Source organism: Sitophilus oryzae, unplaced genomic scaffold (genome assembly GCF_002938485.1).
Source record: "Sitophilus oryzae breed Bouriz unplaced genomic scaffold, Soryzae_2.0 scaffold_1387_pilon_pilon, whole genome shotgun sequence".
NCBI lineage: Eukaryota > Metazoa > Arthropoda > Insecta > Coleoptera > Curculionidae > Sitophilus > Sitophilus oryzae.
In genome coordinates this window covers 477,650-496,862 of record NW_022146045.1, presented here as the reverse complement: position 1 = coordinate 496,862, position 19,213 = coordinate 477,650, and the positions used below count along the sequence as shown (strand labels likewise).

Genomic DNA, 19,213 nt, shown 5'->3' with positions numbered 1-19,213 from the left:
TAGTCAATACTTAGTGCGTTAAAATGAAATATGTTTTATGGAAAATTAACGATTTTTTAAACTTAAAATGTCATGAAATTATGCAGTGAGTCATGCTGTTACCGATATATTGAAGGAATTCGTTAAAGATTCTAAATCTTCAAACATATTTCTTAGTATTTTCTTGATTTAATAATACAGGTGAGGTTTTATGTGTACGAATTTGAGGCCAAGAAGCAATTTTCCTCACAAAATAAAATCACTAGTGACATATCCATTCGTTCCCCCAGCAGATACTGCTTTATTTTTCTTGATAAAATAGTGAATACTTACTTATATTAAACTATTGTAGGTAAATTTAAGTAAACTGTTATAAATTATAAATAATAATGTCCATAAACTAATGTCGACTTTGAAAATAGTTACTAACTGTTACTAGAACATTGTCATGGCGACACCAGCCACCTTGATTGCAATTTTATTTAAAAATCGCTTTTTATTCAAAATCTGAGCTAAATAGGTACATGAAACCCTAATATAGTTTGAAAGAGTATTTTAATCTCCTTCAATTTATTTAAAAAAATATAAGGAGTTGCATGTGAAATAACGAAGTTTTTATATAAAATAAATACTTAAAATTGATCAGCAATTTTTGATACCCCTGTATAAATTTAAGGAAGCAATACCATTTTTCAGTAAAGTTTATTTCTCTACCTTTAACCTCAGCACAAGAATTAATTCTGAAAAATAATGTACAGGGTGTAAACAATCTATTCTATTATAGCATGCAAATTTAAATATCTTTAAATATTTCAAAAACCAAAGATTTAAAACATATTTAACCCTTATAATAAATACCTTTTTTGACCCAAGAATCCAAAAATGAAATTAAATACTGGGTGTTCCATAAGATAAAATATAACTTTCGTATGGATCTTAGTTCTGAAAGACCCTGTATATTTCCAAATAATTTTAAATTGTGCATATTGCCTTCTCACATATACCCTTAAAATATTTTGTTTCTACATCTTTCCGTTTTCGTATAATCAACCGAGGCGAATGAGGTGCGCCACCCTGTATATGTTTGAAGTTGTTTTTTATAAACATAAAAAATCAAATACTCTAATTTATTTATAATATGCAAAATTTGAAACAGATTAAAATATATCTATTCTAATAATACTTGGAATAATTTGCTAATATTTTGAAAACAATCCTGAAATAAAGTAGTTCAGTTTTCAGTTATATTATAATCAAGATTAATATGTTTTTAGGTTAATTCTTCAATAATACTGTATTATTGTGGTATTATCCTTATTTATATTTACAACTATTCCAAAGGCGTTTATAAGAAAAGTGCGTTTTATATTTGGCATGGCTGTTTAACATAACAAAATAACAATATTTGCAATTTTCTTGGCTTTATTTATATTGGAAGATGACACAATGTCATTAAAATCTGCCTTATGGTATTTTAAGTTGGTAGGCGTAAAAATATTTACATAACGCTAATAAAGAAAGAAGAAACACGGTAAATTTCAATTAAGACAAACTATTTTATTCAAAGTATCTTTCGTTTTTGACGAAGAAGTAATAAAAGAAAATATACCGTAAACTATCCAAATATTGGCGTTACTTCAGAAATTATTTGGAAAAAACCGAAATAAAAATGAAACTTCTACATCCTGTATCTCCGAAACTAAGCATTATAAGGAGATACATATATATGAACTTTTTTATTAATTTTTATCTGCAGAATATTGCAGAAATTTCCACCATATATATGAATAATCGATTTAAAAAAATAATGAACAAAGCACTCTTTGGCAATATCGATATTTAAAAATCTAAATTAAGTAATATACAACCTTTTAACACATTGCTCTGTTTCATTTCATTTCAATAAAAAATATGTTAGACACACCTTGTTTTTGCAACAAGCAGTATATCGATATTCGGCAACATATAATGACTTTCAATTACTAACAAAAGTGTGCCGTCTTTGTTGTGCATGTGTTACAGTAAAAAATGATGTATCTATTGATCATAACGGTATTTTTGTAGATAAGTAACACCGCATGATCAAGCAAAAATAAACTACATCGAAAATTGACTTCAAATTATTTTTTAAATTACCTAATTTGATTTTTAAGGGTCACTACACTGTAAAGTGAAAATAGGAGTAATTAGTATAATTAAAAAATAGAAATTTAAAATGTTTGATCTATTTTTATAATTAAATACCTTCGATTTTTTTAATCTTTACCGAGAATCTGCTATTTAAATATAAATAATTATGCGTTTTTTTTATAAAGGAAATTGTTTATGTCAGGAAAACTCAAAACGATAGAATGCCCAAGGTTAAGTAATGAAAATGTGTCCAGGAAATGAGAATAAGTTTTTGCAAATAAATTATATAGGGAGTATGATAGGAAACCTACGCATCTGACAGCTTGTTAAGCTAGCAATCCCACAGAAGCATACAGGGTGTTCTAAAAATATGAGTAGTAGCGTTTTAAATTTGTTTTATGGGGCAAGTGCTCTATTATTTTAAATATACAGAGCTTATAAAAACAATAAAATGTTTTTATAAAGATGCGAACAAATTTAATGTTCAATATTTATTAAAAATATTTTCATAGACTTAAAGAGTGATAAAAACAATTGTTTCACCAAATGTGTAGCTTTTTTAATAAAACGGTATATTTTCTGTGCTTAGTAGATTCTAAAATTTAGTAAATTTTTATCATTAACATATACAGAGTGACGATTTTGGAATACGGTCATTTTTAAACTAAATTTTCTCCATAGCTCTCTCAAAATATTAAAAACTGGCATGTTATTGATAATTGGAATTTTTATAATTTTTCATTTCTAGCAGAAAGTCATAGCTTTAGAGTCATAGCAGTACAAGAAACATCTGCAGTATCTCGTCGCAATCATCCCAAGTAGCAAATTTTATTTTATAAAGGCTATATAAACAGCTATATGATCATTTTTATAGGATACCTCAATTCGTATAACGTGCTATAAGACCGTAATATGATAGCTTTACAACCAAAAAAGGCCCATTTTTATACAACCATTTAGTAGTATAGAAGTTCTATAAAGAGGGTATACAACTCTTATGCAACTATTTTACACAGCGTTATATAACTATTATAAAACTAGTGTTATTGTGTATTACGTGGTCACATCTAAGAAACAGAACAATAAAAACAATTGATCATTTAGCGAGGTAAAAGAGTATTTTATTTTTTACCGAAGAATATTAGGAGCAAATTATATTTTAAGCGTGTCGTAAAATGAATCTAGAGGATGTGGATTGTTAAAAAGGAGACTTTACTCGACGGTGAAAATGGCGGGTAGAGCCAGAAGGTACAACAAATATGTAATATAAAAAATCATTAATATAGGGTTTGAAAAGTAGGGACAATTTTTGTTGCGCCGAAAATTTTACTGGTAGATTATAGGTATGTATTTGACAAAAAATTAAAGCGCTTTAATTTCGATTAAGGTTTACGTATAAATTTAAAAAATAAAATAAAATAAAATTTTCAAAAATTCTTCTTTTTAATTTAAACAGTTTATTAGTGTTATGTGGGAATCTTATCACAAAATAGTTCTCAAAAATAACATTTTACAATTTATTTTGATGTTTTTAATTTTGCTTCATATAATGGCGGGCATAGGCCATACAAAAATTCTGCCTTAAACATGGCGAATTATAATGAAACCATTTTATTATAAATGAATGCCTTAAATAAGTCTTTGTTGTAAAATAAAACGGTATAGGATAAATATCTATCATTACGCAGAATTTCCAGGCACTATAGAACTATTTTTGGCATATTGAGATTTGTGACAAATAGATGTTGCCAAATCTCATTTGATTAGTATTTAAACTAACAAACATGATCAGATTTTCATGGATTCATGCACGCAATGCATTTCATGCATGCCCGACGAGTGAGCGGCAACCTAAGGACTTAAGGAAAAACAACAATAAAACAATACAAACATTACTACAGTAAAACTTTTACATCAACGTGGCAACAATGCTTTACAGAAGCCAGACAACCCGAGAGATTTTGGCTTTTGGGAACACAGGGAATTCTCGGGATTATTTGCCGTAATTTCAAGGAGTTTTTTCTTACATACTCTTTATAACTACCACTGCGTTTGTTAACTTTTTTCCAACTTTGTCCAGAATTCATAATAGCTGTGATTGATTATACTCGTACGTAGATATTACTTTTGCAACAACAACAATAACAAAATAAATAATACGTTTGTTATCATTTCAAAATAAATTACTAGGTATACTATTTAATTTAAAATGAGATTATATTATACATTACCAGTTTTATAGTGCAGATATTACAGAGAATTTATTTTGTTAATCACAATTTTATCATATAAGGCTATATAACTAGTGTTGTATACAGCAAAGTAGTTTAACACAATTAAACATTCTATCATACAACGTAATACAACTTTAATAAGACAAGTTTAAGTAACTATTATATGATCTTGTGACTATTAGTTATATGAATATTATAGAACTCTTACATGGTGGGTATAAGAGTCTAATAAAATAATATGTTTGTTATCATATAGCATTGTCTTATTAAGTGTTATATCATACTAAAAGAAATTATCGTTTAATGCGTTATAGGATACGTTGTAAAAACCACTAGAAAATAGTTTAATATGACAACTTTTATTAAAAAACAGAATGGTCGACCAAACGCTTAATAAAATCAAGCAGTCCTTAAGACAACGCTATTCGACTGTTATAAAATAATTCAATCCTTTTATAATTTCTTTTTGCTACTTGGGATGAGTCGATACATGAGCAAAGAGAGTAAGACTCGAACTTACAAGACCTATACTGACTTACACTGCTGAAACAAGAGCAGAAACATCAGAAACAAAAAAGAAAATAAGAACAGATATGAAAATATTAGGAACAATACACACAATAGACACTTTAAGATTATTGGGAATACAATAAGTTGTAGAGCAAGGCGTGTTGGAGAAACCACGTAGGAAGTATGGATCCAGATCGAATTGCCAAGTGTGTCAAAACACAAACACCAATAACAAGACGTCCAGTTCACAAGAAAGCTTTTAAAAGCAGTTGACAGAATTGACCAGACCTCGTCCTTGACAAGAAGCAGAAGAAGAGAAGAAGAACGATTCCTTATATTAATACTAAGAGGAACTCACACACCAACTGAAAAATAGCCACTTTGAACCACCCAGTAGATAGATTTCCGACAATCCTAGACGAATACCTATGCAGATTAGCCCAAGTCCGTACCGAGGCGGCAGCTATAGGAAAAGAGCCTTGCACCACGCCGGGTACGACCTCTGACTCCTTTAGCGGGGAAGTAAGTCGCGACTGGCGGATCGCGGGCTTTCGACGATTATTTTCGCGACTCGTGGAGCACGCCGTGGACCGCTGCCCGTCGTCCGTCGTGGTGCAGAAGCCGGTGAACGAGCGCGTAAACGAACTTATCACTGGGTTCTGGTGATAAGGGAGTACTAGTGAAAAGAACGACTCGATTAGTGAAAAGAACGAAAGAAACGAACTGATTTTTTTCTTGGTTGCAATGTGGAATAATTGGTGCTTTTTCATTTTGGTAAGTATTATTAATTTTTTTAATTAACCCGGAATAAATGTAGGGTAAAATAGAGGTTTTGGAAAATACATTTCTTTTATTTATTTTTATTTAACTGATTTTTTTTTCTGTGTATGAGATTGTGCTGGGCAAAATTTAAAAAATATGTGGAAAACATAACAAAATAATGACATAAAATAATTAATAAAATACAAATTAAAAGTTGTATTAAAAAAATAAATAATAAAAAAAATTAAAATATTTTTTGACAAACTAAAGGTTTGATACATAACTTTTCCAAACAACAGCTAAATAGTTACTATACCGGGTACGAAAATGGCTCACCCTTATACCTTTTTTATTTTTTCATATATGACATAAATAATTAGAAATGGTTGACGTATTCTATTGTTTTCGGCCACTTCCTGTTTCACCGGAACTGACAACAATTTTTAATTTTTTAATGGCATCTTTGGTATTTTTTTAGTTTATTTGATAGAAAATATCACTCTGAATAGAATGACATATCCTGTGTCAACTTTTGGCATTTTTGCTTAAGACAAAATTGGTTTTAAATTTCAATCTACAGTGCCATGGCTATATTAAAAACACTAGTTTTTAATTAAGGAACTTTAGAAAATTATATAATTGATAGTCTAATATTTTAGTGTCTTATCCTGGCCAGTTAAAAGATGCACAAATCGTATTTTTAATCATATCTCAATTTTTTCAAAAAGAAAAAAGCATTTTTTTGGAAAAATAATTTTTTACGGATAATTTGGTACCAAACACTTGGTATTTCGAGTCAAATTGCCGTTATGAATCGTATGTTGCAATTTCAAATAAACCATATTCGAAAATGTCAAAAGTTGACATATGATACGTTTGTATTCAGAGTGTCTTTTTCTATCGAATAAAGGAACAAAATACCGAGGGTGTCATTTAAAAATCAAAAGTTGTAGTAATTTCCGGTGAAACAGGAAGTGACCGAAAATAATTGAATATACGTCCAATCAATTCTAATTTATATCATATACTAACACACCAAATCTCAATTTTTTATCTAAAAAAGTGAAAAAGTTATAGGGATGAGACACTTTTAAGACGCACCCGGTGTATCTCAAATATTTCTAAATATTTATAATAGGTATTTTTTATTCTTTACTGCTCTTTTATTATTTTCTCTACAAAACAAACTCTACAGATATAATTTTAAGTCCATAGGTCTTTCGATCACAATAATAATTTTAGTGAGTTTATTTATAGGTGATCAAGTTATACAGTATCTTGACTAAGATGGGGGGTTCTCCACAATGGTCCCAAGGACTAGTTGTGGATGTCCTTGAGTTCTGGTACTTCCAATAAAATCTTTACATGCATTTTGTATCTTTAAAGAGTATTATTGTCAGGATTTTTGCAACAATGTCTCTAATTTCATCAAATTTTGATAGTCACGGGAAAGGATAACAAATATTAACCAAAAGTCTAACCTCAATTTGTATATATTGTATTCTTTTGCATTGATTAATAAATAATTACAGGTTCTTCTACACATACAGCATTACTATCGATTGGATTTGAAAATATGTTGGAAAAAATTCTAGTATTTCTGCCTATTGATTTGCAAGTTTCGTAATTTTCATTCAGCTTATCAATTGCTTAATAAAAACCGCAAATTTATGAAGCAGTTGCACTGAGAAAGTGTATTCTACCGTTTATTGTTTAATATCGTTTTGACAATCTGGATAGATTTTTTCATTTAGGAGTCTGCACTCAGCATCGCGTCTTCTAGTTTCTTCACACCTAACCTAACCCCAACCAACAATGTGCATTATTATACTATAATTAAAAATATAAAGCATACATATACCATGTCTGTCAATTTATATAAGAGCTTTCTGGTTCTGATACTAGCTGATACTTCCAAGATGGACTTCCCATTCCAGGACTATCTCTATTACGTAAACATGTTGGTTTATCCATTAGCAGATTGATGTTTTTATTGCTTTAAGACTATATATTAAATCAAATTCTTAGAGTATTATATCCTGAAGCAAATCTTCATTAGCACCATTCGTTTCGTCTACCGCCAATTGTACTATTTTATCATGTCCTTTTTTAACTTTTTGTCTTTTCTATTTAGCTCCGTACATTTTCATAAAGTGATAAAATAAGTAACATATTTTTATCGTAGAGCTATTATTTCTTCAATTAACTTCAAAATATATATATGAAAGAATCATAAAATGTAATTTTGTGTTTGGAGGTAATTCAAAAGCTAGCCATTATGGTGTTTATGCTACTTTTTAATTCGTCTAACGTAAGACAAAATATAGTTACTGTATCCCAATCATCTATAGCGTCTATCAAGAAAATATCAACCACAAAAATAATAAATAAACAAACAAAACTATCTATCTATCTATCCAGCCTCTTCGGTCCATCGTTGGACATAGGCCTCCCCCAATCTCTTCCACTCTTCCCTCTCTGTCGCCAGGCTCATCCATCTTGTGCCTGCATGTTTCCTCAGATCGTCCGCCCATCTCATCTGGGGTCTTCCTCTACTTCTTCTATTCTCCCAGGGCCTCCAGTTTACGATGCATTTGTTCCATCGATCATCCTTCTGTCTGACATTGTGACCAGCAAACTTCCATTTCAATTTTGCTACTTCACTTCTAACATCCCTTACTTTAGTTTTTCCTCTGATCCACTCATTCCTTTTTCTATCTGCCAGCCTTATATGTAGCATTTGTCTAATAAACAACATCTAGTTAATAATGAATTAAATATTCTCGTCATTAGGATAAAAGACATTGCATTTTATCTAAATTGATATATTAATTTTCAATTGTAGTAAACAACAAATTTTCAGTTTAGTATGCTTTTAGTCGATAACACTTTCTTCAACCAAAAAGAAAATACATATTTACAGTTAAAGAATTTAACGCATCTTAATTTATAAATTTTCTATAATGTTAATGGATAGCACAAGGTGATCAAGTTACCCTAAATTAGTAGGCTTAAAATAATAGACTCTAAGCGATATAGTTTTCATTCAATGTGATATAAATCTGTTATGCTCATTAAGTGACACAGTTTTGTCACCATGTGCTATACGTAGTAATACCCTTGTAATATGTTCATGGCCCGCAAGAGCAATACTGAAATTACGTCAGTTTCTATAAATAATCAATATTGCTATTGTCATTCTAACTGCATATGGTTGCCCTTTAAATCTTCTTAAGCAAATCAAGCCTTACACATGTAATTATTCATATTTTCTTCTGTATAAATTAACATTAATTGAAATTATTTATGTACTGTATCTTTTTTTGGAAAATTTTTGTAAAAGTGCTTTAATTTTTTGGCTTTCATATATTTTACAAATTACATTATCATTAGATCATACGTCCCTATACCTACTTACTACTAGTGTAGTAGTAGTATCCCTAAGTTTAGTTTCATATTCAAAAAAAAATATTTTAGAAAATTACAGAAACAAACAAATTAAAACAGAGTAAAATTAATAAAAAATAATAATAAACCTAGTATCACGTTTTTGTATACTGTGGCGATTACTTTTTCAATGCGCGACTTATTAGTGACAGAACAACAGATATATTTTTAAATTACGATTGATATGTTGATCTTGTATTATACGGATTGGAAATACGTTACAATATTAAATAAATCCTATAAAAATATGTTTTTTGTATTGCCATTTTTTATTTTATTTTTTAAATCATGCAGGTAGTAGATATTTGCCTGAATTTCTTGATATTTTTCCAATTTAAAAACTTGATTTTGAGAATGCAGTTTAGAGAAAAAAATATTGCGGTTCGATTTTATGAGACCCTTATGGTTTTTTTTAACCTAACCAAAACAAAACCATTAACCAGCTTATTTTATGAAACTCCCCATTAATATAATCAACTACAGCTTATTGAGTTATAATTTCAAAAGCTCCAAATTTTTAATATTGTACCAATATTTTAAATTGTAATAACTATGCCTTCTTAAATTAGAAATATTTGTGTGATTGAGTTTGCCAGTAATTTTTAGAAATCAGTTATTTTTTTTGTAAAATGATGGATACTATATTAAAATCTATACGGCGATACAAATACACAATACAAGAAACTAATCAAAACTATACGAGTAATTATCTCTGTTAGCTCTCTACTCAAAAATATGCCCATATCAAGTAAATGAAATTTTGTTTTTCCAGAAACTCGCATCCTATGAGAAATGATCGAAAATATACAGGATATGTTAACGATTTTAGAAAATATCATCCGAGACGTAAATTTTGTGCACTAAATAAAAAGAAATGAACGTCACAGATACATTTATTTGTTTCTATATTTTTAAATATTTATCGAACGAAATTTGCATAGAAAATGCTTAGACGACAATTATTACCTATATGACACACTGCGAACTCAGTGTCACCAATGCTGACTGGTCGAATATTCAACCGCTTACGTTAACTTTTCGCGCCAATTCGGCCAACGTACAGATATGGTTGATTAAATGGGAAAAGTGCACATAGAAATAAGCATAGCAAACAAACTGTTAAATTAAAGTGGTCGATTTAGCGACCAGCAACCTATAAAGGGTTAAATTTCAATCTAGAGTGCCATGGCTGTGCTAAAAACACCAACTTTTAATTAAAAAAAAATTGGAAAAATAGATTTGATCGTCTAATCTAATGTTTTTAGTGTCTTGTCCTGGCCGGTTAAAAGTTGCCCAAATCGTATTTATAATCATATTTCAATTTTTTCAAATGGAACAAGTGTGGCTCATTAGCATGTTTTGAAAACAGCATTTTTTACGAATAATTTGGTATCACACACTTGGTATTTCGAGTCAAATTGTCGTTATGAACCGCATGTTACAATTTCAAATAAACCATATGTGAAAATGTCAAAAGTCGACATACGATATGTCATTCTATTCAGAGTGTCATTTTCTATTGAATATAGTAAAAAAATACCGAGGGTGTCATTTAAAAATCAAAAGTTCTAGTCATTTCCGGTGAAACAGGAAGTGATCAAAAACAATTGAATACGTCAATCAATTCTAATTTATGTCACATACTAACATTCCAAATCTCGTTTTTTTATCTGAAAAAATCAAAATTTTATAGAGGTGAGCCACATTTGAGACGCACCCGGTATATTAGTCTTATTTTTTACAAAAATGCCATCTGCACACCATTGATGTCTTAACAATAATGATGCACTCCAAAAAAAAAAGATCTTTAATGGTAAGGTAGAAAAAACGGATAAAACTCCGTTTATGAATTCGCCTATAAAATGTTTTTATTGCAAATTATTTTTAATTATTGTTGGTTTGAGGACATAAACTTAAGATTAAACTTAACGACTATGCAGCGGTCGTGTACAAGCATACACACAATAATTACGCAGTCATTCTAATGACGGGGTTGACAGCAAATTGTTGGGCTGCCGCTTGGTAATTCCATACATATACCTTTATTTGTTTTTGTTTGCCCAAGCAAGTTCGAGAGCGAAAATCATTGCTATTTGTATTTTTACAGTATTGTAGATAATAAGTTCAGTATTCTGCAATTAATGTATAAAACAATGGGTTATGGCAGTATAAATATGATAGATTTTGGCTGTTTTTGAAATACTTACGTTATGATCCACAGAATAAAAGAGAAAAAATTTAACAATGAGTGGAAAATATTAAATAATTCTAATGTACAAAATATTTTAGGAAACAAAAATAAATTAATTATAAATATATAAACAGTTATTATTTACATCAACAAAACTCACCTTCTTAACAGCACTTAAGGGACATAAAGAGCCATTACTACCGCTTTCCCGTTCAAAAAATTCTAATAAAATTGCGATGATTTTTTACGGCTATTAAGCCATGTTGTACACTTTACACTAAAAGAGGTTCTAAAATGAACAATGTTTGCCTACAACGTCTGCTAGTAAAAATGTTTAAGCTTAAAATATCACAACACAATTTATTTAAACCAAAAACTCGTAATACAAAACTAGAGTATCAAAACGAACGACAATGTCAGGAAATAAATAAATAAATGCGGCAACTTGACATTTTTTACAGCAGAGCTACCACCTGATTCCCCAGCGGAAAATTTAAATTCCAGTTAGCCCGGCGCCGAATATGTCATAGTTTGCAACAATGAATTTAAAGGGTCATTACAGGGTTCTTAATTCGTTTGATCTAATAAGAATATTATGCTAGTAGAATATTTTGATATTTAGTCACTATATTGTTATTTTATAATATATATTCTTCGTTTTCTTCTAAGATCTTCAGTTATTATAGATTGAATGTATCAAATGGTACGAGGAAGAAAAAGAATTTTTGCCAAAAGCAATGATTTCTCTCACGAATCAATTTCGGATAGATAAGTTTGCTTCCTTGTATTATTAGGTTAAAAAGTTGTTTTTTTTAAATTTGGAAACTGTATATTTAGTTATAAAAAACACTGTGTCTAGGTGCAAATTGACGTGTACTAAAAATAAAAATTTAGTGCATGCGAAACGGGTATTTCTAAAAAATGGCTATTAATCTAAACAAAAAAATAACCACAGAGATAAACCAACGCAATCAAAAAACACTTACAGCGTATTTTGATTGCTATTACCGACAGCTGCAAAGAAATAAAAAAAATAAAACAACTGTAAAAAAATAAAAAAGTTACTACATTTGTCGGGGATCTGTCTTAGGACCTAGATCCTAAATCCTAGGAAGCTATAGCTAGGCATTACTGAGTGCGGAAAGCTTTCCGGTTTTTGCGTGTACCTAAATAGGGTACAGGTTAACGTGCACCTAAACACAACGTAAAATGACGTGTGATAGATTGTGTCGGTAGATTATCGTAACGTGTGTCGTGACGCTAGCTCGTGTGTCACGGCCTTCAATTTTTACTCCAAGCGTCCGTAAAGTAGTTTTACTTCAGACTACACTTCACTCTCCATATCCATATCTTTCTTATTTAATATGTGTTTTCGTCTTGTGTCTATGGTTCTACAGTATAGCGTCTTACAGTAGCAGAACATTTTCTTTATAGTCTTTGTTGATTTATATTGGTCCTAAAAACTTTTCTTTAAGACATTGTAAGATATTAGGAATACAGTATTGCTTTACTCGAAATACTCGTATTGCTCGAAATAAAATTGATTCAAATTTTGTAAACAAAATATTATAAGATTACTATAATATGACTGCCATCTAATATGCCTCTTGCACAAGTATTATTCTTCATTGCAATGCTAGTACCCTAATTTTAGCAGATTACATCAAATGAAGTGGCAACGAATAGAACATGTGGCAAGACAGGATCCAGACCGATGCCCCCAAAAATTATCCTATGGAAACCTAGGGGAACAACAAGAAATGTGGGCCGACCAAAAAAGAGATGGGTCGATGACGTCAAGGCAGTGGCTGGAATACAATGGATAAGATTGGCTAGAGATCGCAAGGCATGGAAAAAACTAGAAGAGGCCTATATCCAAAACTGGATGAAACCAGGCTGGGAAAGAGAAGAAGAGACATCAAATCATCAAAAGTCATGAATAATTATTATGATTAGCAATTATTTTTTAAATAATGACATAATGTCAATCGATTACATTTGAGGGTTGGAACCTTTGCTGTTACAACAGGTGTATTGTGGTGAATTACTGTTCCGAAATAATAATTAATTTTGCTAATATCTATAGCTCTGTTACAATTGTTTTTTGTTTGAAAATTAACGTTGTTACTTTAACGGTAATATATAAGTAGTTTCTCAAGTACTTCTGTTTTTTACAAATTATTTAAATTGAATTTTTAACGTTTATCACGTGCTCATACATGGTGCTCATGTAACTTAATTGTAGGTATCATTCTTGCGATAAAGCAATTCAGCAATAGATAATGTAAATCTCAAAAAACGATAAAAAATATTATATATCTGCCATGCTTACTTACTGCCATTACTCGCTGACGAGTATTTGACACGCATCAGAAGATGGTTATGCAAGGTTTTTCTTTTATGGGCTTTTCGGTAACTGAAAAGCCCATAAAAGGTGTTTTCTTGCATCCTGCATACGTGGCCAGCCCATCTTAAGCTTGATTTAGTAATCATGACTTCAGCGCTCTCGCAGCTAGCGTTTTCAAGGATTGATACATTTGAGATATGGTGGTACTATTTGATTCTTGACAGTTGCCTAAGGTGTCTTACTCTGTTGCAACTTGCTTAATGCTCTTGTGTGCCAGCGGTAAGGCACCCAGGTTTTTTCTGCCATGCAATAATTAAGTCACTCAAAAGATCAAAGATCAAAAACGGCCTCCAGTTGGCTTGGAAATAACGATCGCTAATATCCCCCATATGATTTTACATATCAAATGAGGGCGATCTTCATTTCATAGCCATCGCCGTTTTTTTCGATCATATTGAATAAATTTGTTAAAAATCAATCATTTTACTTAATATTATTGATAAAGAGAACAATCTAATTCAAAATTATATTAATTATAGGCTTAAATTTACTAGACATATGGTTAAATCCTTTAAAAATTAACATCTTTTATTAAGATCTCCAGCCTGTTATTGAATGACATGTAACTATTCAAACCGAAGAAAAGAAGGTGTTTCGACAGATGCGTCGTTTACGAATCAATAATATCCGATTCAAAAACTGTTACAGGACGCGTTAAAGATGCAGAATGCCAGTGAAAGTGAACGAGTAACGTTCGGTTTTGAAATAAGCCAACCTTACTTGACAAACGACACGAAGCCGGTGTCGTTTCGCTTGTTTTGTTTACATTACTTTCTGTGAACTATTTCTATATTTTTATCTGCTGAAATGGTGCAATACCATATACAGTGAACTTACTTAAATATGTGTTAAAATATAAATAATCTCTATAGGACAGTTTAAAGAACAATTCTTTAGACTGTGTCTATATCTTTGTGGCGTGTTTTCTTATTCAATTATTATAGAATAATATTCACGTATTGTAGGTACATATATTTTTAACTCTTCTTATACACTTTTTGTTGTCTCCCTACGCTTCATCAAAACATTATAATATAATGTTTTGTAAGTATATGGCTCCATGGGTAGAGCAGTAAAGCGCTTTTTTGACACAAAGTTGATTAAAATTGGTTCATCTAAAACAAAGAAAACAGGAAATATTAGGAAAAATCAACAATGTGTGCTAAAAATCAATATGTATTTATGTTAAAAGTATAATATAATCTAAGTTGTCCCTTGACATGCAGGTGTGTATTTATTGGAGTCTTATAAAAGACCAATAGTTTGGTATTGGAGACATTGAGATGGCAGTCCAAACATCTCACTATAGTGGACTACGGAATCTATGATGCTACGGAATCTATGATAAATTTATTAAATGCACACAAAGAACAAAAATAAAAAAATACTAGATAGTTGAGTACAACGCAAAACACTGTATACAAAAACACAGAAACGCTTTGATTTTTCCGCTTATGGACGTAATTTTTTACTGTTGACGAAAACCGAAATCTCCAAAATATTCCCATTCCAAAAACTCCAGTTGCTGTTTTGTTTAAAATGAGAGAAACTCTGTTTAGTGGCACTTTTATCCATTGGGAGGAAATCTATTTTAATACTTATTGCGAAAATAATCATACCACCAAAATAATGCAACTAAAAAGGGCTAAGTTGAAAAATAATTATTTAAGTTAAAAAATCGAATACCAACTGACAGTGTATTACGAATTATTCCTTTGTTTCTGCGCTTCAACAGGTAAAAACACACTTTCTATATTTATAGGCACGACATCTTGAAGAACTGTTTCAATTATCATCAGAGAAAGTATTAGATAATCCTTCTTTACAGATATAATGTGAGAATTTAAGACGTAAACATTAAATAAAAATTAGCTCGAGGGAAAAAAGAATATTTTCAAATGTACACATTTTTTTATCCTTCCAGACAAAGAAATAAAAGCGTTTAAAGATACGTTTAATAGATTTTTAATTGTAAATAGAAGAGAACAACATTCGGTACTTAGGGCAAAGACGTTCGACTTTCTTGGTGTTGCATAATACACTTTTACCACTGCCAAACTGGAGCCACACCCGTTCTGGTTCTCACGTTGTTGTTTTTTAATAAATAAATAAAAAAAAGAACTAAAGGAAAGTACAGGCAGGAACATACGTTCAACGATTCTAATGGACCTACTTTAATATTGGTTAAGATTTCGATCTACTCTATTTGATCTACTAGATCAATTCGGAACTGTCTTTAAAAAACATGCTAATCAAATTGGGTTTTATTTTAATAGTCATCATTTTAATCATCGTCAGATTTCAATAATTTCTATATATTAACAAGAAATATAGTTCATATCAAATAAACTTTTAGTCGCGTGATTAAGCTTGACATTTACATATTTTCTTTTAATCAATAAGGGCCATTATTATTCACATAAAGGGCCATTACTACCGCTTTCCTAGTTGCGAAGAGTTTTTTTACGGCTATTAAGCTACCTTGTACACTTCTGCTAGGTCTGCTAGTAAAAATGTTTAAGCTTAAAATATCACAACACAATTTATTTAAACCAAAAACTCGTAATACGTTACTTAAAAATTCCTATAAAATGGGCATCTTTAGTTTTTCACCTTACTCTTCATATGGCATCAGCATTTTTTTCAATAAAATTTTATGCGATATTGGGAAAATACTATTTTTAATAAATTAAAAACAATAATCTTGAACAAATAAGTAATTTCTTATAATCATATTATTATAAAAGTGCAAAAAAAAACACAAAACCGCGAGAGTCTTGCATGTTTGGTCTTGGTCTTGCCGAAGTCTTGCACGGGTTAATCTTGATCTTGATAAAAAAACACAAGAAAAATAAAAAAACACTTTGTTTTTTCACTAAACAGAAATATAAATCACATAAAAAATACATTAATAAAAACGACTATCCACCATATTTTATTGACAAAACATTAAACGAGAGAAATACAAACCCCAAATTATAGACACAATGATAACAATACACAATATATACAACTTACAATTCTATACATACGAGGCGTTTCGGAAAAAATGAGAAGGATAGGAAAACAATATAACATACGATACACTTAAATCAATCAAAATACTAATACTAAATAAATATAGGATTTTTTGGTTGATCTTGATCTTGCATATGTAACACTAGTCTTGATTTTGGGCTTACTCTTTGTGCGAGACCAATATCAAGACATAGATTTATTATAAAGTAGAGGGTATTTTTAACATTTCTAGTACCCTTTCTGGTCTTTGTGAAACTCAAATATCCAAGAGCCTAGTAACCACCCCATATATGGAGATCCTAAATATCAATCAAATCGGAATAGCGGTTCCTAAAATATATTAAAAAATAAATTTATTTGGAAACCTGAAAACATTAAAAAATATAAACAATAAGTCAACATATATTTCTCATATAATTTTAATTCTGTTAAGCTGCAGGCTATTTTGTTCTAAGTTTGTTTGTTTCTATGGAAATATGATTAAACAACAATTTGCAGCTTTGTATGATTTTTTAAAAAAATTCAAAATATGTAAAGGAAGTCCAAGCGTTTTCCCGAAAGACTAACCGTTTTTTAAATAACAAATACTGTAATATTATTTGAGGGGTGTTTTCACCCTCTTGGAATTTGAGATTCGAGAAACGGATTGACTGTGGAGTGTAGAGGTTCGATAAGGAGGGGTTATCGAACCTCTACACCCCACAGTCAATCCGTTTGCCAAAAATCAGCTTTAAACGTTAAGCAGATTAAGCAGAATTGTGATTACTCAATGGCCATATTTTATGAAACACCCTGTATAAATTTTTAAAAAATCTTAAAATATGTAAAACAACAAAGCTGGAACAAACATCAACTCTATGAGTGATAATGTGTTGAACTGTCAAGGTGAGATGACATTTGAAACGCCTTGCCTCCTAAGTTGTATCATTGTATTTGCGGTTAGCCATGAGTGACGGTTATTTAACACGGTGGATTAAGACAACAATACCAGTAGTTTTTATATTAAAATATGCAAGAACTTTAATTACACAAAGGATGAATTTGTCAGAGCATTTTTTAGTTAATGTAGTTGGTATACATTTTTCAGTGTTGGCAAAGCAATATTCTACCAATTTTTGAAACATTTTTGGTTAGGCCTAAGGGCAGAAGGAACCAATTTTTATCCAAATTTCATACTTTAATTTTGGTATGCTAAAATAATACCATTTCTAAATTTCTATATTATTATTTAAAGAAAATCATCAAACTATTTAACCCATTTAAAGAATATGGGTATTCTTGTTTTCTATTTTAGTATCTAAGTGTTTTCAAATGTCATAAGCTGAACAAAACAATTTTAATGATATAGTATACGCGGCCATTACGTAACGGAGAAACAAATACCATTCTTATCTCAAGAACAAACGTGCTAAACCGCTTACACACATGATCTATTCGACGTACAAGACTTATTATATCACTTTCACTAGCGAAAAATATGGAGGGCCGGATATGTGTGAATTTGCTGTCGGAAATTTAACAAGGAATTGTCTTTTTTGTGTTTTTAACAAGAAACCACTTAAAGAAATAGTACAAATAAATGTCGATATTTGCGGTTTACGTAATTAGTCATATTACTAATTACTGTTCTAAAAGAATTTCTATATATGGTCATGTCATCACGATTACGTATGTTTTTATAAATTAATATTTATCTATCTTACGTATTAATAAATTAGTGTCGTAAACTGATGGTTTTTTTGCTCAAGTATCGTAATATTCAACACAAAACGTACTTTAGAAAGAAGAATATGTTAATATAGGGTGAGGCATGGATTGGTTTTAATAATACAGGGCATTGAAATTTCTAAAAAAATTGTTTGTGCACTATGTGCGTATATTTGAAGTCAAACTTCTTATTCTTATTTCTATCTGTTTGTCCATCTGCCCATCTCTCCGTCTGTCCGTCTAAAGACCCCATTCGGGTATCTCTATCCACGTGCCGAGTTTGGTTCCAATCGACCCATAATTAAGAAAAATCCTGATGATTTCGTCCATTTAGAGGCATCGATCGGTTCGAAATGTCGATGGCGTTATCCTGTAGCCCGTCCCCAATTATGCCTAAATCGACCCACAGTTTTCTTCAATATCAAATCCTTAGTCCCACCCTGATGAAGATATAAACGAAACGTCGTATCCAATTTGTCAGGGTGGAACCGTGTGCACCGTCGCTCACGTAGCCTACCCACCAAATTTGGTCGCGATCGGACGACAGCAACTTTTGACGTTTCTTACGTCAAGACTAACTGTCATGGTGACACGTGTCGTACACGGTTAAGTTGGCCTTGTTCCAATCTATCGATATACCAAATTTCATTTAAATCGGACGATTTTTTGATTTGATTTATTGATGGTGGGATTTCGTAGTACACGAAACGTCGGTTCTTCAAGCTCCATCTTCTTTCCGAGTTTCAGCCCCCTAACTCACATAGGGTCCGATTTAAGATTGATTTTCACTATACCTTCCGTTTCCATTCCATATCCGTTCCGTATTTT

At 30.7% G+C, this 19,213-nt stretch overlaps 1 protein-coding gene across 1 annotated transcript in view; it reads left to right on the top strand.

The window, feature by feature from the left end:
- Nucleotides 1-5,325: 5,325 nt before the first annotated feature.
- LOC115875450 overlaps nucleotides 5,326-19,213 on the top strand; it is a 46,604-nt gene continuing 32,716 nt past the window's right edge. The window contains exon 1 of the mRNA XM_030890911.1: nucleotides 5,326-5,627. Within this exon, the coding sequence (XP_030746771.1) occupies nucleotides 5,598-5,627 (30 nt within the window). The 5' untranslated portion in view covers nucleotides 5,326-5,597. The remainder of the gene's footprint in view (nucleotides 5,628-19,213) is intronic.